Below are 27,664 nucleotides of genomic sequence, written 5' to 3' on the forward strand. Positions count from 1 at the left end.
TAAAGCGTTTTAAGTTTTTATGAATTACTGGTTAAATTTTTGGTTAAATATTATGTAAATCTTTATGTTGTGTATACTATGAAAAATACTGCATGAACATACAATAATTTATACACACACTAAGATTTTAAACATAATTTTAAGTACATTATAAAACGATAACAAAACTATTCAAACAGCTACATAAAGAATGGGTAGTTAAATTCAAAAATTTAATAATAATATGGTGGCTGCAATCTCGATTCTATCACAAACGTGTGAAGCTCGTGGTTATCAAGGTGTTTAAGATTTCCTCTTTGGTTTTAACGAGAGCTCTTATACATCATTATGTAGTTGCTTAAGATAGTGAGTCTCATTAAGTCTTCGTGATTTCTGAAAAGATAAGTATCACAAGCATTCATTTTCTGTTGACCTTGGGTATTTTTATTTTCCGCAATACACTACAACCCTTAAAAATTTAACGCATTTTTCATCAAACGCTGGTAAATTAAAATTAAACATTAAATCAACCTAACTTTAAACAGAGCAATTTTAATTTTAGAGCTACAATAGACCTATTATCTTCTGGAAATAAAATTATTGAATGTACGACATTGACACTGACGTATTATTACTTCAGACAACAATTAAAAATTATTTCGAGGGTGTAAAGTCTCCAGTTAGTTTCCTTTACTCTCTGAAGTTAAAATAAAATAAAATATAAAAATAATATTATGAAATTAATATATATTTTAGTAAAGTGAGGAACTGAAATTAATAATATGCGAATCCATAAACTTCCACACGTAAAAACACTAAAATACATTAACAAAACTGGCACATCCTGAACTATCATAATAAAATTCATTTATTTTAAAAATGTGTATGCAGTGTAACTAAAATGAGAGTTGAACTCAACTATTTCATTATATTATAGATTTGAACGATTTAATTGATTTAGTTGAACGAATTAATATAATTGAAATAAAAGAACCGGTTTGGCCTAAAATAAAAATTAGTGCCAGTTATACACATTTTGCCATACAATCCGAATTATTTCAAATGTTTTAACTCACTGGCTCAAAATCTGGGTAAATATTCTATTTAATTCAGTATGTCCGGTTTTAGTAGTACTAAAATAGATGTTTATAAGATTTATAGGGTATTTCGGTTGCACAAACTATTTTCCCTTATTAATATTAAAAATCATCTACTGGGTTTTGTGAATTTTTAAGAATTGGACGAATAAAACTGAATTAATAGATTTTTAACATCATTAGTTAGCATAGCAAATTCGTATTATTGACCAAAGCGTTATTACAATAATTTAATTTCCTCGGAATTGTTACAGTAAGCAAACAAATAGCTTGGAAATTACTATGAAGCTCTTGCATTTAAATTGAAACGTTAACCTATGAAATTCTGATGTATTTTATTACTGATGAAATACCAATCAATGTCTAACCCCATTGAGCAAGAATAATAACGAATTTGTTTCCTCTAAAATATTGTAAGTAGTTCATACTTGAAACCTACTTTATATTCAAGTATTTTCTTTGTTAACAATTAAAAAATGGCAACTACTAGCCCTTTGGCAACTGATGGATTTTTAGGGGTTCTCACAATATATTGACTCAAGTGAAAGGCACGTAATGTAGAATTTCAAACACTTATTGTATTGATTGATGTAAACCCTCCCTGAAGCGTTGATTGTGTTTGAATTAAACTAAACTTGGTACACCCTAAAATGATCGGCAGGACATTTTATTTAATACACAATATGATCTTTTTTATCGTTTGCAATAAGATGTGGTTAACTAACTATGAGTTAATTACCATAATATAGTGCAAGGATTAAATATAAATCGATTGTTTTTTTTCAATTAATGATCTTAATTGGATTTAGTTACACACAATATATTTCAACACGTTTATACAAATACCAAATTCGTTTGCATTGTTTGCTTCAGATATTTTAATGGAATACAAGATTGAAAAAACATATTGCTTTCGTCCTTCGCACAATCCTGGCAGTAAAGAAGTCTAAAAGAAGTCTTTTGTGACATCGGTTTATTAGGCCTACTTCTTGTCATTTTCCAATGTTTGACGAACTTATTATTTGCACGTCGTAAGAACAGAAAATTCAAAATCACACTTCTAAAATTGCCGGAAGGCTATAATTAAAATTATTTAAAACACTGACTTAAATAGTCATTTAAATGCAATTCGTGTATTTTGTTAAAAGTTTATGCGAATGAACCAAAACATTTAAATGAACCATAGCAATGTAATGTTTTAATTAATTCTAAGATCTAGCAAACAAAGGCAGCACAATATAGTTGGAATAAGATTTTATAGCATAAGAACCTTGACATCTTACAATCAGACGACGATACATTGAGGCGCTACAACGAAATAGTGTTACAGTAATAAAGTATAACGCATGATCCAAAAAGTTGTAAACTTATGCAAAGCAAGGTTAGTGTGTGCTAAGTACAATAATTGCAAAGTTGTTTATGCATCCTAAGTATAACACTTAAGCGTTCTATGCGGTTTCTTTTAATGAAGGTAATTCCTTGGGTGAAGTTCTGAGAAGCTAACAAGGTTGTGGTTAAACCCCGAGGGGAGAATTGGAAATAAAGGGAACTCAGATCCCTTTAAGTACAAACTGAATATAACCGTTGGATAACAAAGACGTCTAAAATTACTAACAGTGATTGTATTATAATTCAAACACTTATAAAGAAACATTTAGGACCTTTCCCATTAATTTTCACTACCACTAGTTTTTAACGCAATAGATAATTGGTAAAAGAGGTGGTAGTGAATAAAACATTAGTTAGGTTAGGTTAGTAAGAGCTAGAAAACCCTAAACTAACCACATTCCACTAGTGGTAGTAAATTATAAAAATATCCTATTTCTTATTTTATTTATAAAATTTCATATTCTAATTATAAGTCCGTTGGATTTTGACTTTGGATTGTTTAAATTGTTTCTTAAAGTTAATCACTTTTTTACTTACTGTCCCAAATGCTTGTATATGAAGAGTGTATCCTATACTTTAATACGAGCAATGTTTGCTTGTATGTATGTATGCTTGCTTGCTTGCTTGCAGAAATAACTCGAAAACAGCTCCGACGATTTTCTTCAAATGTTGTAAATAATTCCTGGCCTAAAAACGAGTTTACTGCAGTTAGAACTGTCAACAAAAATCTAATTACGTAGAAAAATTAAACTGAAAGTCACATTTTCTTAACATTAGTCTTATGGGTTGCTAAGTAACCATCTTGGCTGAATTAAGTAACAAGAAACAAAAGACTTGAAGTTGTCTATCCACAGTACAATGGCAAATTAAAAATACAGTACAAAAAATGAAAAACATCAGTTGTTACTATTGAGCAAAGATTATACTGAAGATTACTCGATACACAGTAGTCAAGGGTAGCAGTGTGGAATGTGGGAACTGTTTATGACGATTAGATTAAGGTATCTGCTATCCAAAAATGTCACGGGAAGGGAGGAAAATAGGTCCGTGACGTAGGAAGTGATGACGGAAGTAGTAAAAGTGAGCAGTCTGGAGTGTGGGAACTGTTTATGACGATTAGATTAAGGTATCTGCAATCCTTAAATGCTATGGGAAGGGAAGCAAACAGGTCCGCGACGTAGGGAGGGATGAAGAAGTATTAAATGCGAGCAGTCCGGAGTGTAGGAACTGTTTATGACGATTGGATTAAGGTTTTCTGCAATCAAAAAATACTATGGGAAGGGAGGAAAACAGGTCCGCGACATAGAAAGTGGTGAAGGAAGTAGTAAAGGCGAGCATTTCGGAAAGTGGTAACTGTTTATGACGATTAGATTAAGGTATCTGCAATCCTAAAATGCAATGGGAAGGGAGGGAAATAGGTCCACGACGTAGGAAGTGGTGAAGGAAATAGTGAAGGCGAGCAGTCTGGAGTGTGGGAACTGTTTATGACGATTAGATTAAGGTTTCTGTAATCCTTAAATTCTATGGGGAGGGAAGGAAACAGGTCCGCGACGTAGGAAGTGATAAAGGAAGTAGTAAAGGCGAGCAGTCCGGAATGTGGGAACTGTTAATGACAATTAGATTAAGGTATCTGCAATCCTAAAATGCCATGGGAAGGGAGGTAAACAGGTTCTTGACGTAGGAATTATTGAAGGAAGTAGTAAAGGCGAGCGGTCCGGAGTGTGGGAGCTGTTTATGACAATTAGATTTAAGTATCTGCAATCCTAAAATGCCGTGGGAAGGGAGGGAAACAGGTCCGTGACGTAGAAAGTGGTGGAGGAAGTAGTAAAGGTAAGCAGTCCGGAGTGTGGGGACTGTTTATGACGATTACATTAAGGTATCTGCAATCCGAAAATGTTATGGGATGGGCGGGAAACAGGTCCGTGACTTAAAAAGGGGTGAAGGAAGTAAAAAATGGTGAGCAGTGTGGAGTTTGGGAACTGGAAACAGTTTGTAGCAGTTAGAATAATGTATCTGCAATACTGAAATGCTATGAGAAGGGATGGAAACAAGTCCACGACACAGGAAATGGTGAAAGAATTAGTAAAGGCTAGCAGTGTGGAGTGTGGGGAATGGATTCATGTATCTGGGATACTAAGACTGCTTTCAGAGTAAACTAGTGATTTTCCCCGAGCAAAGCTCGGTCCCTAGGTACTTATGTACTACAATTTAACAATGCTTTTGGTTAACAATATTATTTTAGGTACTATCCATACCTAATGATATTGGATTTGAGATTATACGTACATACGTGAGAAGTGCACCATAGCTCAGTTTTATGATACCAGGTCTTAAAAATAAATCCATTTAGATTCCTGACATTATTTTTTTTATTGGATACAATTTTTTGGTTTTCTTGACACTTTGTGAAGCATTAACATTATGTAAAGTTTTACTCTTGGTTTTAGTCTTGCCTTTGTCTAAGTCTTATTCTAGTACTCAATGTTAGATCTCACACACAAGAGTTTACTGCAAGTAGAGCTACTTATAACCCGTTCGGTTTGGCCACGTTAGTATTGATTGCAACCAATATTTTTCTGCATGTTTACCTTAATAGGCCTGTTTATTTTTTGTTCAGGTTTACATACCCGTGTGGATTTTAAAAAAATACTCCACTGATATTGAAAAATAACTCAAACAGGCTACAAACATAAAAATTCTGCTTTTAGACACCTAAGGCTCAAAGATCTACACCACTACTAAGTAATTAGTTTAATGGTACTTTCCGAAAGAGATGAACTGTGTTTCAAAACCAATAAATGTTCTGAAAACATAAGCATAAACAAAATCAATAAAGTTACTAAAATTCATTGTTGTAGCCCCGGAACTGTAATATATGTTAAATTGGTTTTACATTACCTTTATTAGTTCCAAATTTGGAATTGGAACAAAGGTAATGTAAAACCAATTTAAATAATAAAGTTACTTGGCAGTTCATCGTTAAGATGGGTACTCAAATGTGCATTCAACAGCTTTTTAGAGCGTTTTAGAAACCCTGGTTTACTTGAAACAGAAAACGTTATACGTTACATATTTGTCGTATGTAATAGCCTAAGGTTTTTTTTAATCGTTAACTTTGAATGAACGTAAGTGATTTTTTAAATCGTGAAACTGAAACATAACATTAAAATCTAGCTGTAAACAGAGATTGTGATAAAGTGTATTTGTAACTTCCTCTGAAGCTTGTTTAAAAAAGCTTAAATGGAATAACTGAAGAGCTTACCAAGAGATCCAATGTGGGTTAATGGTTATCGAAGGACGTGACCTACAGAGTGTTATCTTCAACCGATCTTGTGGTTTAATACGTTGTGCAGAATACAAGTATAATGAGGCAATATTATAGTTGGCAATATCATACAGTTATACCATATAAATCTTTGTACAGATAAATTGTATCTAAAGTATAACAATCGTCAGTTAAACATTTTACGTAATTTTGTTCTTAAGATTTGCAACCCAACTAATTTTTTATTTTATTTCAGAAGTTTCATTCAGCTACTAACTACTAATTTGTGTTAATTAGTTTAACATAATTTAGCAATGTATTACATCGTCATATTTTATTAAATGTGCTAACTGCGTGGTTTTATTTGTGTACAACTTTAACGAGTACTATCTAGGAAAAAAACATGTTTCGTTACCTTCACAAAATCACGACGTATATCGTATTAATACATAATTACTTTATCCTTAAAATTTAACAACAAATATAGATAAGTTATTAATATTTATGATCAAATCGTATCATGGACATCCTTTATCCTGAGCGTATCCTTTCTTTATTGCAATGTACTCTAAAATATACATTATCTATTAGTGACTTTCCCATATAGGGAATGAGCTACTACCGTAGGTCTCATGGTAAGACCTGGACCCGGGACCAATTTCTTTTTTCATTCGGAGGTTCCCAGAGGTCCGATTTTGATCAAACTTAGTACAAACGTGTAAACCTCCGTTTATTCGAACGTGTTTACAGGTAAAAATGGATGACACTTACAGCATAGAATTCCTCAAATTCTTTCCAAACCTTGTAGACCATGAAAAATAAATAATTTAGTATACTGACACGTTGCTGTATGCCTAACGGTTGCGGAGAAAATGCAAATAAAGTGGGTAAATGCAAAATTCCCTTGTTATTCTTATGGAGAATAAAAACCTTTGTAGTTTTCTATATAGATGTTACATATATAAAAGATATAAGGAAAAGAAGAATACAAATATGTACAATTTCCTGATAGATTACAACGAAAACAAGTAACAAATACTACAATTATTTAAGAGAACAAAGAATTATCCAAGTAATTGAATAACAAAATAAAACTTTACTTAGCAGGAAACATTACATAAGCTTGAAGACTCCTTTTGAAGCAGATTCAATATTTGCTTTGCTTTCGTCTAGTTGAAATGTTCTGCACAATAAGACAGTTGTAAAAAGCTTTCGGTTGAGTTTTCAGCAATTAAACTTTCATTTAATCTGATTCGTTCGCCGCATAGCTAATTAATTTTGATTTACATTCCATCCTTTACTATTCATCGCAAAACATGGATTGTTTAGTGGTTGATGAGGAAATTTGAAACAGCAAAAATATATGCTAATGACAACTTTATATTGAAAATTATGTTTTAAATCTATAATTCTATCTCGATATGCCAATATGTAAGCTTTTCTCTATCCCAATCCCTAAAACAGATATTCTTTCCTGAATTTATTCAATATTTTTCTTTACATTGGTACATTTATGCTACATCTTGGTAAAACTTAGCTGACATACATAAAAAGGAACTCTGAAGATCACTTTGGCTTTCTATTGTTTTGACATCCTGTCACTTCAACAAACAAGTTACAAGAACGTTTTCACTGGTATTTTTAACTCGTGCCTTTGTATGAGTGTTTTTGCCATAAACTTATCCTCATAACCTAAATAACGTTTTTGGTAAAAGAAATTAATTCTACTGTAATTTATTTTGTAAAAATGTTAGACAGCATTTTTTGTAATTTAAAATTATTGTAAGAATTTATTTGACTTACGATTATTTACACTACCCAAAATACACAAAAAACATTTTTTAGTCTTAAATGCAATGTCAAACCCGTTTTACCCTAGGTATCAATGTTTTTAAATCTCATATGCTACCTCTAAAACAAAAAAAAAACTGTTTATAATCGTGCTAATATATTAAGTATTTAATGAATACTGTACTGTTTTTGTTTTCGGGCAGCAAAATCTCTTATTTGCATTATATTTAAGTTACAATTATGTTCTACTTGTTCAAGTTCGAGACCCAGCCCACTCAGGCTTAGGGGGGTGGCTTTATGAGAAGGAGGGGAGGGGTATCATAAGCCCAAAAATAATTTACTTTTACATCGCCAACATATTTTACTTGGTCAAAGCTGACCATACAAATCCATTCAAATAGAAACCCGTGTTACTAATTACTTTGGTATTATACTCTTATTGTTGACGTATGTTTAAAAAGCTCTGCGCAATCAGGAATAAATACAATGAATTCAAATTTATAAAGTGCCAATTGGTTTCTGAGATTGGCTTGTTCAAGAGTGTATCTTCACAAAACTTTATAAATCCTTAACTTTATTGAGATTTCTTTGGATTCGTTCAGACAAACAGGTTTTAAATTTCTATCTAGTAGCTAACTAAGTGACGGATTAAGCCTACATTCGTTTTGCTAAGCGTGAATCTCAGTTTGGGTTCCATTTAATACTAAACCTGGCAAAAAAGTTGGAAATCCCATAGGATTTCTGGGGTTCTCTAGTAGGGAAGGTACCCTACGCTGCCTTATGACTTTGCCTCTTTTCCTTGCTCATTTACTGCAATTTTCAAACACAATTAACAAACGAAAATACGAATTTACAATTAAAACATTGTAAGTGTATTTACCTACGTTTTTAACGTAAAGAAGTGAAATTAAAATTGAAATAAGTGTGTCTAAACAAGAAAAGCATACAAACAAGAGAATGCTCAACCATATTGTTCAGCTTGCTGTCAATTCACAAAACAAGCCTGAAAGGGTCCTTTTGTTGAAATGTCAGTGTTTTCTTTTATCTTGACGTCTGTTGCCTCACTGCAACGATCGACTGACAACTTAGACGCAAATAAATATGAATATTTTAATATAAAGTTTTTGGAATCATGGAATAATCTCTTCATTCTGTAAGAAAAGGTCTGAGATTGTCTTCTTCATAAACAGGGATTGTTAGATGATTAATAACAATGTGAATAAAACAAATAAAAAAAGATGGACAACATTTTGATTACTTCAAAACTACCTTACAGTGGAATCCCCAGGAAACTGTAATTTATTTGTAATTATCAGGATTTGTACACGAAAACCTTTTATGCTCATGCAAAGTTATGCGGACAAAAACTTAAAAATATAAACTCAAATATATTTTCAATTCTAGTTACACTTTTATAAAATTTCCCCATAGGTACACAATAAAAAAACAATAAAATAATATGATGTTACCCAATATTAATATCTATGCATCATTTATAAGCCAAAGTTTCTTAATTTTTAAAACATCATACCTAAAACCTTGAGGTATAAACCACCGAACATATAGGTTCACCTAACGTTGGTGTCCTATAGGTTCAAAAATCCTCATATAAGTTTCTTTATACTATAAATGTGTACTGAGTCAGGAAGTACTGTTTTAAGATAAAAACCCAATGAATGTGACTCATTAGACTTGAAAATCTCTATGATACGTAATTTGACTCAATTAAGCCAATTGATATTCATCTCACACAACCAGCTAACGACTGTTACTCCGAAGAACTCGACAGATAACTAACTAAACTGGGTTAACGATTATTTGGCACCCCCTTGCTCGGTGGGAGTGACTCCCTGCATTATCTATCTAACCGAGAACATCTCACTATTACTGGTGTCTTTAAAAGTGTACAGAGAACGAGGCGAACGAGGTATAAATAAAATTAATTATTCATATCGTCTATGAATATTCAGAAGTAAACGTTTTTGTTTGAATCGCAAGGCAATTTCCCTTTTGGAAACTAATTTATATTAAAATTATGTAACGACGCAAGTGTATTTGAATCGGTTCACAAATTTATTCTATGATTTGAAGGAGTAGTTGTGTTTGGTGAAATACATATTCCAACAAACTCATAGATTAAGTATGAGTCAAAGGACTGATGATATCGTTTCGACGTAGATAAGTAGGTCTCTCCAATAAAACAAATTGGACCGTAAGGTAAGCCTTAGATTTTAACAACGTTCAATAACGACATAGAGACTATAACTGCAAATGAAAACTATTAGAGTTCTAAAGTACATCAAAACAGCTTGAAACACATGCAATTTAAACTTTCAATTTTTATCCTACGCTTAGAGGTAATCGATGGATTAAAAGTGCCAATCGGTGAACGTTGATAACCATGTAATCCTTTTGCAAGGTAAATAAATGTCTCTACATTGATTATTATGTTTTACCTTTATGAAGTTGTATAAAACTTGATAACTCTCACTCATTAAATGTTGTTTTTTAATAAGTTGTCTTTTTGTAATTTTTTAGATTATTTTATGTTGTTTTTGGCAAGCTACTAGTCAGAAGAATAATCTCATAACCTAATATCCGTTTTTAGTTTTTCAGATAATTAGCTAAATAATTTGATAAAATAATAAACTCTTTGCAATAACATCTTGGGATGTTTTCCTACAAAATGCGGTCAGTGTCCTTTTTATAAATTAATACAAGAAGAAAACACAAAACTAACTTTTGCTAACATGTTATTTGTCATTACATCCTGTATTAAAAAAAAATCCTTATATAAGTCAAGTATATTATACTTATTATAAAAGTAGAGTAAATAAATACCACGAAGGGAACAAACGTTTGACGATTCTGATGTATGAACATCATAGTGTTTCAATTTTAAAATACACTTCTTTTAGTCAAGCTTTATACTGATTAGAGATTTTAACACGCATTTTAAGATTATGACTTAGTTCGCTACAAAATTTTTTAAGGCAAAGTCTTGTGTTCAAACGTTTGACGTCATTCTTGTTAAGATTAGCAGAAAGAATATTTCAATGTTCCGATTGCCTGTCAAGTCCTTTCATGTAATGGTGTACTCAAGCCTACTTATTGGCCTTCGGTGAACGTTCCAATCATCTTCCCACGACAAATACTTTCTTATTTTTATATTTTTAGAAACAATTTTCTTCTTTTGGTTGTACACAGCATTCACTAGAGAAAGTTTGTACTTTCAGTATTATATTTCCCATTAAATATATAAAAAGAAATTTAGTCAAATTATAAACACAGTAAAAAAAACTTGTTTGGTTAAATCTACAAGAGTGCAGCACGATTGGATGTAACATGTATTTAAAACAAACTTAAGCACATAAAAACTTTAATTATTTCTATTTTAATTATAAATTATTTTAAATTACTCGTGTGACTACGTTTAACTAACTTAGTGTCAGTAAATACACCCGTTGCAGCAAACCTGCAGACTGGGCAAATTTCCATATACCAGGCTGGACTTGCACTAATATATTCCTCAACATTATCAGATGTATTGCCTCTTAACATAACAATAAACTTAATGGGTTTTTTTTTTGTCCTAGGACGCTAGGCACGAGCCTGGGATTGTTTTTCACATTACTTCAGGCTAGACCTAGGGGTTGCGGCATTATCACTTAGATAAATCCATTGGTGAATCGATTGTTTTTTTTTTCAATGATCTTAGTTGGATTTAGTTACACACAATGCGTTTCAACACGTTTATACAAATACCAAATTCGTTTGCATTGTTTGCTTCAGATATTTTAATGGAATACAAGATTGGAAAAACATATTGCTTTCGTCCTTTGCACAAATCCTGTCAATAAGAAGTCTAAAAGTCAGAATAAGAAGTCTTTTGTGACGTCAGTTTATTGCTTCTTGTCATTTTCCAATGTTTGATAAATTTATTATTTGCCATACGAACTTATTATATCGTCGTAAGAAAAGAAAATTCAAAATCACACTTTTAAATTGCCGGAAGGCTATAATTAAAATTATTTTAAACACTGACTTAAATAGTCATTTAAATGCAATTCATGTATTTTGTTGTAAATATAAGCGAATGAACCAAAACATTTAAATGAACCATAGCAATGTAATTTTTAAATTAATTCTAAGATCTAGCAAACAAAGGTAGCACAATATAGTTGGAATAAGATTTTATAGGATAGGAACCTTAACATCTTGCTATCAAACTATACATTTGGTTGCAATAATGAAATAATGTTACAGTAATGAAGTATAACACATGATCGAAAAAGGTGTAAACTTATGCAAAGTAAGGTTAGTGTGTGCTAAGTACAATAATTGCAAAGTTCTTTATGCATCCTAAGTATAACACTTAAGCGTTCTATGCGGTTTCTTTTAATGAAGGTAATTCCTTGGGTGAAGTTCTGAGAAGCTAACAAGGTTGTGGTTAAACCCCGAGGGGAGAATTGGAAATGAAGGGAACTGAGATCCCTTTAAGTACAAACTGAATATAACCGTTGGATAACAAAGACGTCTAAAATTAATAACAGTGATTGTATTATTTACTTCAAAAAATAGTTATAATGATATGTTTTCAACTATAGTCTGTTGGATTTTTACTTGAAGTGTTTACATTGGTTCTCAAAGTAGGTTTATCAAGAAAATGTATTTTTTTTTACTTACTGTACCAAATACTAAGATGTAAAGATTGTATTATGTACAATTTAACAATGATTTTGGTGAACATATTATTTTACGTACAATCCATACCTAATGAGATGGTATTTGAGATTATATGTACGTACGTGAGAAGTGCACCATAGCTTATTTATTTATTGGCGTTAGGAGACTAGCACGTAACCTAAAGCTGCTTCTAATCTTATGACACCAGTTTTCAAACATAAATATTAAAGGATTCATGACACTAATTTGATTTTATTGAATAATATTGTGTGGTTTGCTTAACAAGTTATGTGAATCCTTCACTTTATGCAGAGTACTATTTTTGATCTTTGTCTTGCCTTTGTCCAAATCTTATTCGAGTACTTAATATTATTCACTCCAAGTAAAGCTACTTATAACCAGTCCGGGTTGGCACCGTTAGTATTAACTGCAACGTAATTTGCTGTTAATTTTACCTTAATAGGCCTGCTTGTTTTCAAATGTTTAAATACCTGCTATCAATCAATCCATTTAATTGCAGTTGCAACTAGTTTCGACCCCTATGTGGGATGATGTAGATGATGACTCCACATAGGAGTCGAAACTAGTTGCAACTGCAATTAAATGGATAGCTTGACAGCAGGTATTTAAACCTTTTTAATATTATTTTGCAATCCGGAGGCTACATCCACAATGAAGCTGCTTGTTTTCGTTTTGGTTTACATACCCGTTTCAGTTTTTATTCCACAGATATTGAAAATTAACCTAATCAGGTTACAAACATAACAATGCTGCTTTTAGACAACTAAGGCTCAAAGAATTTACACCACTACTAATTAATTAGTTTAAAGGTATTTGTCGCAAGAAATGAATTATGTTTCAAAACCAATAAATATACTGAAAACATAAGCATTAACAAAATTAATAAAGTTACTAAAATTCATTATTGTAGCCCCGGAACTGTAATTTAAATAGAATTGGTTTTACATTACCTTTATCAGTTCCATATTTGGAATTGGTACTGATAAAGGTAATGCAAAACTAATTTAAATAATAAAGCTACTTTGCAGTTCATCGTTAAACTGGGTACTCAAATGTCCATTCAACAGCTTTTTAGATCGTTTTTGAAACCCTGGTTTACTTGAAACAGAAAACGTTATACGGTTATAAAATATGTATAAACACACAAACAACAATTTGTCGTATGTAATAGCCTAACATTAGTTTTAATCGTTACCTTAACGCAAGTGATTTATTAAACCGTGAAACTGAAACATAACATTAAAATCTAGCTGTAAACTGGGATTGTGATAAAGTGTATTTGTAACTTCCTCTAAAGCTTGTTTAAAAAAGCTTAAATGGAATAACTGAAGAGCTTTACCAAGAGTTCCAATGTGGGTTAATGGTAATCAAAGGACGTGACCTACAGATCTTATCTTCAACTGGTCTTGTGGTTTAATACGTTGTGCAGAATACAAGTATAATGAGGCAATATTATAGTTGACAATCTCAGTTATTACATACAGTTATACCATATAAATTTGTGTACAAATAAATTGTATCTTAGGTATAACAATCGTCAGTTAAACATTTTACGTAATTTTGTTCTTAAGATTTGCAACCAAACTATTTTTTTTATTTTATTCCAGAAGTTTCATCCAACAACTAACTACTTATTTGTGTTAATTAGTTTAACACGATTAAGCAATGTATTACATCATCATATTTTATTAAATGTGCTAACTGCATGATTTTATTTGTGTACAACTTTAACGAGTACTATATAGGAAAAACATGCTTTCACAAAATCAAGACGTGTAGCGTATTAATACATAATTACTTTATCCTGAAACTTTAACAACAAATATAGATAAGTTATTAATGTTTATGATCGAATCTTAACATGGACATCCTTTATCCTGAGCGTATCCTTTCTTTATTGCAATGTACTATAAAATATACATTATCTTTTAGTGACTTTCCCATATAGGGAATAAGCTAATACCGTAGGTCTCATGATAAGACCTGGACCCGGGACCAATTTCTTTTTTCATTCGGAGGTTCCCAGGGGTCCGATTGTGATCAAATTTACTACAAACGTGTAAACCTCCGTTTATTCGAACGAGTTCGCAAACCAGCATGACCGGATTATAGGGGAATATGGAGTAAAAATGGATGACCCTTAAAGCATAGAATTCCTCGTTTTCTTTCCAAACCATTTTGTAGACCTTGAAAAAATAATTTAGTATATTGAAACGTAGTTGTATGCCTAGACTGCGGATAAAATTCAAATAAAGTGTAAATGCCAAAGTTCCATGTTATTCACATAGAGAATAAATAAACCGTTGTAGTTTGCTTGATTATGGATATTATATTTTTATTATTATAAAATACATCAGAAAAAAGAAGGGCTTTCAATGGCCTTTTACTACCATGAGTTACATGTAAAGGTAACAAATATAAAAGATATAAGGAAAAGAAGAATAAAATATGTACAATTTTCTGATAGCTTAGAACAAAAATAAGTAAACAAATACTACAATTATTTAAGAGAACAAAGAATTATCCGAGTAATTGAATAACAAAATAAAACTGTTACTTAGCAGGAAACATTACATAAGCTTGAAGAACTCCTTTTGAAGCAGATTCAATATTTGCTTTGCTTTCGTCTAGTTGAAATGTTCTGCACAATAAGACAGTTGTAAAAAGCTTTCGGTTGAGTTTTCAGCAATTAAACTTTCATTTAATCTGATTCGTTCGCCGCATAGTTAATTAATTTTGATTTACATTCCATCCTTTACTATTCATCGCAAAACATGGATTGTTTAGTGGCTGATAAGGAAATTTGAAACATAAAAAATATATGCTAATGACAACTTTATATTGAAAAATGTGTTCTAAATCTATAATTTTTATCTCGATATGCCAATATGTAAGCTTTTCTTTACTGCATTTATTCAATACTTTCCTTTAGGTATCAATTTATAAATGCAGATCAATTAGCTGTTTCAATTAATTATATTTGATCAAAAGAGCTAGTGCTATTTTTCAGTTTTCATTAACATAAATGAGCATAAAAATATTACCTTGGGAAGAAATTAATTAGATAATTAACATCATTGAATCTGCTTCTGGTACAAATTTAATACAAATGTGTTGTATTTAAAAGATTTCTATCGTAAAATCTGTTTTCAATCGGTGAAAAAGATACACCTTCAATAAGCTATTTTAAGAAACAACAAATGTTATATTAAAACCTGTTAAATTTTAAAATCTTAAGACTTAAGGCCTACTACAGTTTTTAAATCAATAACCTTCTCCTACATAACAAAATGTGCAAGAGTGCTTGTGCAATAAAAAATGCTTTCAATGTTTTACCTTTTGTTGTTGAAAATATTGCTCTGATTTTATATAACCCAAATTAATCTGTTCTTTTGCACCAGAATTAAGTATTATAATACATCATATCAAAGGATCTTATTGGTAACCAGCAATAAGGAATTTCAGTCTCGTATCCCTGCTGATACTCTAAATTCATTTAACTGTTATTTAATACACTTTTAGTACCAAAAACAGACTTTTATACTACTCATATAAATTGTATTAGCCCCATTGTGGTACTATTACAATACACTGAGTTTTGTTGGGGTGTGAGAACGAAAAATCTAACTTTATTCTACAAACTTACATAATATTCTACATCTTGGTAAAACTTAGCTGACATACATAAAAAGGAACTCTGAAGATCACTTTGGCTTTCTATTGTTTTGACTTCCTGCCTCTTCAACAAACAAGTTACAAGAACTTTTTCACTGGTATTTTTAACTCGTGCCTTTGTATGAGTGTTATTGTCATAAACGTAACCTAGTTAACGTTGCCTTTATTGTGTATTTGAACAAAACAATATTTTTACAGCTATGCATGCAGTAGAAAAATTAAGACAGCATTTTATTTATATTAAACATATTATTGTAATCATTTTATTTGACTCACGATTATTTACAGTACCCAAAATACACAAAAACCATTTTTTTCCTTAATGTCAAACCCGTTTTTCCCTAGGAATCGATGTTTTTAAATCTCATATGCTACCTCTAAAACAAAAAAATTGTTTATAATCGTGCTAATATATTAAATATTTAATGAATACTGTACTGTTTTTGTTTTAGGCAGCAAAATCTCTTATTTGCATTACATTTAAATTACAATTATGTTCTACTTGTTCAAGTTCGAGACCCAGCCCACTCAGGCTTTGGGGGTCGTAGCTTTACGGGAAGGAGGGGAGGGGTATTATAAGCCCAAAAATAATTTACTTCTACATCGCTAGTATATTTTTCTTTGTCTAAGCTGACCATTTAAATTCGCTCAGATGAAAAACCGTTTTACTAATTACTTTGGTATTCTACTCCTATTTGTTTACGTATGAAAAGCTCTACACAATCAGGAATAAACACAATTAATTCAAATTTATAAAGTGTCAACTGGTTTCTGAGATTGGCTTGTTTAAGGGTGTATATTCACAAAACTTTATAAATCCTTAGCTTTATTGAGATTTCTTTGGACTTGTTCATAAAAAAGTGTTTTAAATTTCCAATCGAAGTAGCTAACTAAGGGACGGATTAAGCCTACACTCGTTTTGTTAAGCGTTAATCGTAGTATGGGTTCCATTTATTTCTGTTAATACTAAACCTGGCAAATAAATTGCGAAAACCCATAGGATTTCTGGGTTTCTCTAGTAGGGAAGGGTACTCTACGCTGCCGGCAAGTTTGACTCTTATCCTTCCTTATTTACTGTACTTTTCAAACAAAATTAACAAACGAAAATACAAGTTTACAAATAAAACCTTGTCAGTGTATTTATTTACGTTTTTACCATAAAGTAAAGAAGAGAAATTAAAATTGAAATAAGTGTGTCTAAATAAGAAAAGCATACAAACAAGAGAATGCTCAACCATATTGTTCAGCTTGCCGTCAATTCACAAAACAAGCCTGAAAGGGTCCTTTTGTTGAAATGTCAGTGTTTTCTTTTATCTTTTATCTGTTGCCTCACTGCAACGATCGACTGACATCTTGGAAGCAAATAAATATGAATATTTTATTATAAGTTTTTGGAATGATGGAATAATCTCTTCATTCTGTAAGAAAATGTCTGAGATTGTCTTGCTCATAAACAGAAATTGTTAGATAATTAACAACAATATGAATTAAAAAACTCAAAAGAGATGGCCCTTTAGGGGTTAAGGGATGTAAGTGAAGTGATGGAAACCATTATCTTAACTAAACTAACGTATATTCGCTTCTCAGATAAATAGTACAACATTTTGATTACTTCAAAACTACCTTACAGTGAAATCCCCAGGAAACTGTAATAGATTTGTAATTATCAGGATTTGTACTCGAGAACTTTTTATGCTCATGCAAAGTGCTATGCGGACAAAACCTTAAAAATATAAACTCAAATATATTTTCAGGTCTATACACTTTTATGAAATGTCCCCATAGGTACCCAATAAAAATCAAATTAAGGCTGTAGAGATTATTTGTTTTGTCCTAGGACGCTAGGCACGGGCCTGGGATTGTTTTTCACATTACTTCAGGATAGACCTAGGGGTTGCGGCATTATCACTTGGATAAAATCCATTGGTGACTTGGCGGGGATCGAACCCGGGACCTCAGGGACTGAAATCCCGTGCTCTAACTACACCAGCTAACTACACCAAGGCTGTAGAGATTAACTAAACAAATTCTTAAATAAATTCCAAAATTGTATGATGTTACCCAATATTAATAGTGTTATATGATGTTATACATATGCATATCATTTATATACCTATAAGCCTAAGATTTCGTAAGTTGTAAAACGTCATGACCTAAAACCCTAAGGTATAAAATACCGAACATATAGGTTCACATAACGTTGGTGTCCCTTTAAATAGGTTCAAAAATCCTCAGATTTCCTTTATACTACAAATTTGTAGTCAGGAAGTACTGTTTTAAGATAAAAACCCAATGAATGTTACTCATTTAACTTATAAATCTCCATGATACGTAATTTGACTCAATTAAGCCAATTGATATTCATCTCACACAACCAGCTAACGACTGTTACTCCGAAGAACTCGACAGATAACTAACTAAACTGGGTTAACGATTATTTGGCACCCCCTTGCTCGGAGGGAGTGACTCCCTGCATTATCTATCTAACCGAGAACATCTCACTATTACTGGTATCTTTAAAAGTGTAGAGAGAACGAAATATAAATAATTAAATATTCATATCGTCTATGAATATTCAGAACTAAACATTTTTGTTTGAATCACAAGGCAATTTCCCTTATGGAAACTAATTTATATTAAATTATGTAACGACGCAAGTGTATTTGAATCGGTTCCCAAATTTATTCTATGATTTGAAGGAGTAGTTGTGTGTGGTGAAATAAATATTCCAACAAACTCTTAGATTAAGTATGAGCAGTAGCGTAACAGAAGGGCCCGCAGGGCCCGCGATGCGGGGGGGCCCGGGAGCTGAGGGGGCCCGGGAGCTGAGGGGGCCCGCGAACCGGTGAGCGGGAAACGGCGGGCAGACGAGCCCGTGAGACGAATGGAGGCCGAAAAATTGAAGTTCATTCTTTATTTAAATGTATTATAAATCATTCAATAATTGTATTGAACAAGTAATAACATTGATGTTATTAATAATATGTTGTTATCAGTTATCGTTTAATTTCGTTAGGCCTCTTCAGTGATTACGAACTAGGGTAACAAATTTAAAGTTTTATAACGTGGGTTTTTGATTATTATGCAATCTTACTTTCGTCACCGAGAAATATTTTACTTCTCGGTGATTTCGTACACTGCTTATGTCGTCTGCAAACATTTTGTTACTTTGGAACCTGTAGTCATGAACGTTGGATGGGGCTTTTAATATTGTATTATTTTACATTTTAGTTTTGTCCTAATATTGATTGTATTTTTTTAAATACAATATACTGGTACTCTGCTGGCTGTGTTTGTTAGCCCATATCTTATTTTAACTCACAATTAACCAATACTAAAGACATTTGTTGTAAGATAAACACTTACAACATAATAAGACGCTTGAAATATACAGTAAAGACAAAGATAAAATAAAAAATGCAATAGGCTATTTTAGCATGTGATAAAAGTACGTTAATCTATTAAATTAACCAGCTTTTAGTGTATGAGATAATTATAACCAAAGATTAAACTAACCTAATAAATTAACACTTTCTCATCCTTCATTCATATTTGGGTTAAATACGCACATAGTGGCGTCCCCATCTTAAATAATTGATTGATTGCCTTTAGTACTTTACTTTGAAATGGTGACCATACCAATGTAGGTATTTTAAGCCAATAATTAACGGAGATGAGTGTAGGTTGAGTGGCCCAACCTTTTAGTTTTGAAAGGGACTAAGGCCGACATATTCCTTAGACACAGATGTTAATTAATGCCAATACATCTAAAGGCAACTAAGGGGCCTAAGGGGGTTAATAGGGGAATTCGAACCACATTTTTGCCTTGTAATTAACAAATTAGTCTAATTATCAGGGTAATAAAAAATTATAACATGTGTGATAAATTAAATGTAAAATGTTTAACCTCCTTGATACAGTACATTCTGATAGACGATGGAAAAAAGGGTTTTTTAAATTTGATTTCAAAACTATTTACAATCACTAATATTTATATAATGATGAAGTGATGTAACACTTTTATTAAACCACGACTGAAATACTTAATACATCCTTTTATGGAACATAGCCCATAACTTAATATTTAAATTCTTAATTTAAGATTTTTTTCATAATTTATTTACCACTCTTTTTATGAATAATCTGTTTGATCATTGTATCGGTGGTCCAAAAATAACTCTGGGGGAAGGGGGTGGGCGTTTGATTATGTTGTATTGGTGGTCTAAAAATAACTCATGAGAGGGGGGCCCAAAAAATAAGTTTGCAGGGGGGCCCGTACAAATTTGTTACGCCACTGAGTATGAGTCAAAGGACTGATGATATCGTTTTTCGACGTAGAAACGTAGGTCTCCACAATAAAACAAATTGCACCGTAAGGTAAGCCTTATATTTTAACAATGTATAATAACGATCCAGAGACTATAACTGCAAATGAAAATTATTGGAATCCTAAAGTACATCAAAACAGCTTAAAACACACGAAATTTAAACTTTCAATTTTTATCCTACGCTTAGAGGTCATCGAGGATTAAAAGTGCCAATTGGTGAACGTTGAATACCATGTAATCCTTTTGCAAGGTAAATAAATGTCTCTACATTTATGAGTATTGTATATCTTTATGGAGTTGTGCAAAATTTGATAACTCTCACTCATTAAATTTTATTTTTTAATAAGTTGTCTTTTTTATTTTTTAGATTATTTATCTATTTTTTTGTTTGTTTTTTTAGGCTACTAAGATTGGCAAAATAACAATACCATAATTTGATATCCGTTTTTCGTTTTACATTTAATCAGATAAATGATTAAATTAAATAATAAACTCTTTGCAATAAAATCTTGGGATGTTTTCCTACAAAATGTGGTAAGTGTTCTTTTTATAAATTAGTACAAGAAGAAAACACAATTTAAAAACTAACTTTTGCTAACATGTTATTTGTCATTACATCCTGTATAAAAAAATGCTTACATAAGTATATTATACTTATTATAAAAGTAGAGTAAATAAATACCACGAAGGGAACAGACGTTTGACGATTCTGATGTATGAACATCATAGTGTTTCAATTTTAAGATACACTTCTTTTAGACAAGCTTTATACTGATTTGAGATTTTAACATGTATTTTAAGGTTATGACTTTAAAATGGCACCAAATGCAATAACTATTACTTGTTAAGGTTTTTTTAAGACAAAGTCTTGTGTTCAAACGTTTGACGTCATTCTTGTTAAGATTAACAGAAAGAATATTTCAATGTTCCGATTGCCTGTCAGGTCCTTTCATGTAATGGTGTACTCAAGCCTACTTATTGCCCCTCAGTGAGCGTTCCAATCATCTTCCCACGACAAATACTTTCTTATTTTTATATTTTTAGAAACAATTTTCTTCTTTTGATTGTACACAGTATTCACTAGAGAAAGCCGGTTCTTTCAGTATTTTTTCCTCATTATTGACATAAAAAGCAATTTAGTCAATTTATAAACACAAAAAGCTTGTATCGATGAATCCATATAGAGTGCAGCACGATTGGATGTAACATATATTTAAAACAAACTTATGTATATAAAAACTTTAATTATTTCTATTTTAATTATTAATTATTTTAAATTACTCGTGTGAATACTTTTATCTAGAGTGTCAGTGAATATCCCCGCCACAGCAAACCTGCAGACTAAGCGAATTTCCATAAACCAGGGTGGATTCCCACTAATATATTCCTCAAAATTTTCAGATTTATTTCCTCTATAACATTAAATTGAATGAGTAGGCCTACTTAAGGTTAGTGCTATATGGAAGGTAATCAGGTGTGTCTTTTATTAAATTGTTCATTGAATAAATGGATTGTATGAACAAAAATAAAATTCAATTAAAATATTCTCATAAACATTTCAGACTACAACAGGTTATTAATTCTCCATAAGAACAACATAGAATTTTGTGCTCTAATATTGTTTTTCTTTTCCGCGATAGGTAGGCATACAACAATGTTTCAATAAACTATTTCTTTAGTTTTTAAGCTCTAGTTTTATGCTTTAGTCTTTAAAAGAGAGTTTATACACCCTAAATGAGAAATTTAACTGATGTTGTTTTGGGGCTCTGAGAACATCATACGAACGATAAAATCGGTCCTGGGTCTATGTCTTACCATGAAACCTACGCTAATAGCTAATTCCTTATGGGGAAATTCGTTAAAAGTCAACTTAAGCAACGTAAGAGGATACTAAAACCATGTTTGGGTAAATTTCAAACACAAAACTTGAAAAATATACTTAACACGAAAGGAAACAAATCAATAGAAAAGAGTGAATGTTCATGATACTATATTTCGAGGTCGAGAACCCTTCCGCAGATTATTCAAGTGTTCTACGCCATTCGTTGTCTTAGGACTCTCGTAAACACTTGAGAGGCCTTGGGTGTGTTTGTTGTCAAAAGCTTCCACCATTCATGGCATGAAATTGCTTTACATTTGGAGTGTTTTTCAACACAATTTGTCCACAACAAGTTCTATGAGAAAATAATTATGCTATCTACAAGCCGAACATTTTTTTAAGTTCCCTGGTTTACATTTCTTTTATATGTACATATACAAACAACTAGGCCTAAAACCATATTTTCATTGAATACCTTACATGTGTGCATTTAACAACCTGATGAAATTATCAATACCGTAATATCTAAGGAAACAGTTTTGTCGTAAATTATTATTTTTTTACGCCAATGGTTTTTCTACGTTTTACGATCTTAACCTAGTCTTAATACTATCTAACGTCCAACATGTTTGTTAGATAGCATCATTAAATCATAGCCCGATGACAAATTGCATCTCGCTTGGATTCGAACCAGCTATCTTCAGATTTGATGGCGAGCACTAAAACCACTCGGCTACCCAGACAATATTTATAGTGTAGTTTAGGATTATTACTCAAATCATAAATAACTACATGCTTATTACTCTTGCTAAAATGAAATGAAATGAAATGAAATGTCTTTATTGCTTTTAACATCATATAACATGCATTGCAATCGTCAAAATACTTAGATTATAAAATAAGTAGCATATCATACAGTGCAAACCATGCAAAAAAAACTCAAACTTAAGTTAGAAAGAACAAAACCATGCTTTCTACTCTACAATAAAACAATCCTGTTGAGGCAAACAAACCAATCTACTTACACAATAGGCATACCTTCAACTTAAAAAATCATTTCAAGGCTGTCTGGGCATTTATTAATAAGCCATTTTTTTAATTCCATTTTGAAGTTTTTACCTTCTAGTTTCTTTATGGAGTTTGGTAGCTTATTGAAAAAAATTGTTCCCTTGACATAAGGGCTATTCTCTGTCCTTTTGAAATGTCTTCTCACTCTGAAAAAATCATTACACTGTCTAGTGTTATGGTCATGCATTTGTCCTACATTAGCAATTAAAATACCAGAACTACAGCTAAATTTAACTAAACATATAACCTGGTATACATACATTGCGTACAAAGTCATAATGTTGTGTGACACAAAAATGCCTTTGCTATGAGTCCTTGGGCTAACTTTTGCTACCAAACGTACAGCTCTTTTTTGTAACAGAAAAATTCTTTTGGTATAGGTGTGAAAAGAACCTCCCCACAGGACAAGCCCATAAGCTAGATATGGATACACCACTCCAAAATAGACTGACCTTAATGTTTCACAGTCCAAATAGTTTGAAAGTCTTCTTAGCAAAGAAATACCACTCAAGACTTTAGCACCAACATGGTCAATGTGTTTATCCCATGTAAAATGTTTGTCAAAAAATATTCCAAGAAATTTACAAAAATCATTACCTTCCAGAGTCATATTATCACCTGAGATGCTAAAAGCCGGAACATTGCGACCAATTGAGAAATGTACAAGATCAGTCTTACTTAAGTTTACCTTTAAACCTATTTCCAAAAAATAAGCATTGGCAGCTTCAGAAAAATTGGTTAATAAAGCTTTAAGATTTACCATATTGTTTGCCCAGCACAGACCAGAAGTATCATCTGCATACATACATGCAAAAACATTATCCATGACAATAAAACTATTTACATAAACTATATACAGAAAAGGTCCTAAAATTGAGCCCTGCGGAACCCCTGAGGTTACCACTCGTGTTTCCGACCTATGTTCTCTCTCTGTCGTACCGTCATCAAAAGAAACTGTGGTGCATTGTTGGCGATTTTTTAAATAAGATTCCACCAGACTCACCAACCATCCTGGAACTTTATAGCCAATCAGTTTTGCCAATAAGATAGAATGGTCAACCCGATCAAAGGCCTTCGAAAGGTCTAGCAGAAGCGCTGCCACTTTACAACCTTCATCAAGTTTTTCAAGAGCAGTGTGAACAAAATCAACAGCAGCAGTGATAGTGCTCCGACCCTTCCGAAAGCCATGCTGAAAATCTGACAAAATTTTGTGATCATCAAAAAATTGTATTAGGCACCCAAGAACAAACTTCTCGATTACTTTACTAAAAGTAGACGTGAGAGAAATAGGCCTATAATTCTGAACATCTGTCTTTACCCCCTTCTTATACAATGGTTTAACAATTGTGAGTTTAAGTGGATCTGGAAAGATAGATGTTGATAACACAGTCTGAATCAAATGCACCAAAATAGGAGCCAGTTCAGATTTGCATTTCTTTAACAAATTTGGAGATATGCTGTCCCAGCCAGAAGAGCTTTTGTTGTTTAAGCTATTTATGATCAAAACAACAGATTCATTACTAATAGTTAGTGGAACTCCCCAGTGAGTATTGATAAAATCAGTACCCTGGTTTTGAAACAAGTTAAGCTCGTTTTCTACTGCATCATTCTTAACAATATCTACAAAATAGTCATTAAAATGTTGGCTTACAGCAACAGGATCCACAATTACCTCATTACCTTCTACAAGGGATATGTTTCTCTTAGGCCCAGATTCCAAACCAGGCTTACTTCTAATGCTATTTACAAATGACCATGCACTCTTAGAAACATTATCTGATGAAGTTATTTTAGATCTGATATGTTCAGATTTTGCCAATTTTACTTCTTTGCGAAAAAGATACTTAAGTCGTGTGTACCTTGCCTTGTAGATCTCACTTCCAGTTTGTTTGAAAATAGTATGCATATTAATCATACTTTCCTGCAAACCTAATGTATGTTCACTCAGAACCACTTTACTTACAGCTTTATTATGAACATTACCTTTCTTTTTAATTTTAGTTACAGGACAAGTTACATCTAAATGCCACAATAGGATGTCAAAAAACGCCTTCCATTTATCGTTAACATCCATATGAACAAAAACTGGATCCCAAGTTTCCCTGGACAGACTATGTCTAAGGCTAGCTACATTTACTTCATTAAATTTGCGCTTGTACAAAAATGTATCAGTACAATTGTAAGCTACAACAGCTTTAACATCTACATATTGTGCATAATGATCAGATATAAAACCATTTATCACTTTGGCTTCTGTAAACTTAACATCTGTGATTATATGGTCAATAGAAGATGAAGATGATAAAGTTTCTCTAGTGGGCAAATGGCCTAAAATATCCACTAACCTAAAAGATTCAGTCAGATCCAACAAATTTCTCTTTTCATTACTGTCATTCAAAGTGTCTATATTCAGATCACCCAGTATACAAACTCTCACCCTGTCACTTTTTGGAATATTATTTAACGCAACTTCAAGATTTTCCAAGAAAGTGGACAGGTTTCCATTAGGTGACCTATATACAGCAATCACAAATAGAATGAAAACACCAATACATATCTTAGCCATTACAACTTCAAAGTCTAAATCGCTGCACAAATTTTTAACCCAAGTAGGCCTGAACCTTGATACAAATTTACTGAGATGATCCTTAATGTAGATAGCTACACCACCTCCCTTATGAAGATTTCTAGAATATGAGTCAACAAGGCTATATCCCTCAAACTTAAAAAAGTGAATATCCTCCTCACGCCTTTGATGCTCCGTCAAGACAAAAATATCCGCAGCAAGCTCCAAATGCTTGCTTAAAACTCTTGAACCTTTTTTCTGTTATAGTATTAATTTACAAATTATTTGGATTGCATACGTAAAGAAAGATTGAAATGAATTAAGAACTTTCGTTTCCTACAACTAACCACTATTATTTAGTTACCTCTAAGTTCATTAGTATATGCCATTATAAGATATGAGCACAATTCAAGCAAATATTTTATTGGATTTTAAATTCTAAGATTTGCTATCATCAAACAAGACAAATCTATGTGCATTTGATTTATTTCTATGCCTATATTTAATTTAAAAGGGGATTTAAGCACGCACTATAATGTTGTGCTATCGTCTAATTCCTTTTTGGATTTTAGATTTTAGCCGTTAAATACAAAAAATAAAACTGTATGCTTCCAACACGTTTTTTATGTCGCAAATATTCGCGAAAATAATGTAATATATAGATTAGTCCCAGTAAAATGTTGTTTTAAATAAGGTCATCGGTTTAAAAATGGATGATTATTTTGCCCCCCACCCAAGGAATAGTTGCACATTTAAGGTACAACTCATAAATAATAGTAAAATTCGAGTAGCAATAATCAAAGGTAAAAATAAGGGTCATCTACAACAAATTCATAATAAGTGTATGTTCCATTAAGGAACGTAGTTTGATGGGATTTTCAAGGAGAATCCTATAACGCACTTTTTATTTAGTGACATTTAATTTCAAACGTCTTGAAACTGACATTCAAGTACCTAAAACGTAAAATTAATAACTAAACAAGATTTCAACCCATTTCATATTTTACTCTCAAACACTTTCCAAGCTTTAAAATATTACATATATCAACTATTTTCCTTTTACACGTTACTTAATAACGCATAGATTCCGGAGTATCAAAACCAGTACAATGAGTAACTATACTACTCCTAATATTTTTCTAAGTCAATCCAATGTGAACGTACCTTTAGTTAGGTCGATATCCATAAACGCCGTGACAAGATGCAGAAACAGGCTTGAGGCAAGTCTGAGTTGCTGCATACCGAACATGTCTACAAATATTTCACACTACCGGCGAGATAGATGCACATCAAACACCATTGTTTAAACACAAAAACTATGTGACAAATTTTAAATCCTAGACATTTGATAGGAGTCGTTTAACGACTAATGTTGAGATGTTTGCAACGTTCATTTGATTTAAGTTTCCACCCTATGTTTCCTAAACCTTTGATACGAACACCCTTGCACAATCTTCCACACTTGACACACTGGGTAGAGGTGTATCACTAACACACACGATGTTACCGGGACTCCTGCGAGGGGAACACTGGGCTGCGGCGCCGCTCCCACTAAGTTCCCAGCGTCTCCGCTAGCAGCGCCACTCTCCAGCAGGCCTTCTAATGTGTATTGACAATCGTTTACCTTGTACCAGGTATTAGTCCGGTGTTAAATATAAATTACCCACGCTTGTATGCGCCCATATCACCTCTCACGTCATTTGACGCTCGGTTTGTAGGCGTGCTCTAATGGCTTACGAGTCAAATTGAGCGGATGTCGAATGGTTTTGTCAGATTTATTGCTATCGTTTGCAAAGCGAATAGCTCAAGTAATGTGTTATTGATGGAATGAGGGTTGTGATAAATTGGGAATAAATGTACCTTTGGATTTTTTTGTGATTCATTGTTTTACTTAAGTTTTCAACTAAACTTCCTATTGGTTTAGGCTCTAGCTTGAAACTGTTTACAAGCTGCTACAGATTGGGTTTACCAGTGGCATTA

General features: G+C 32.2%; 1 protein-coding gene across 2 annotated transcripts in view; it reads right to left on the minus strand.

The window, feature by feature from the left end:
• Window positions 1-27,197, minus strand: part of LOC129001963 (uncharacterized) — a 367,836-nt gene extending 340,639 nt beyond the window's left edge. For both annotated transcript variants that reach the window (XM_054429415.1, XM_054429414.1), the window contains exon 1: window positions 26,849-27,197. In XM_054429415.1, coding sequence (XP_054285390.1) covers window positions 26,849-26,933 — 85 coding nt within the window. In that variant the 5' untranslated portion in view covers window positions 26,934-27,197. The remainder of the gene's footprint in view (window positions 1-26,848) is intronic.
• Window positions 27,198-27,664: the final 467 nt, after the last annotated feature.

This window comes from Macrosteles quadrilineatus, unplaced genomic scaffold, assembly GCF_028750875.1.
Source record: "Macrosteles quadrilineatus isolate MER2022 unplaced genomic scaffold, UCM_ALF_1.0 Scaffold_9__3_contigs__length_116548681, whole genome shotgun sequence".
NCBI lineage: Eukaryota > Metazoa > Arthropoda > Insecta > Hemiptera > Cicadellidae > Macrosteles > Macrosteles quadrilineatus.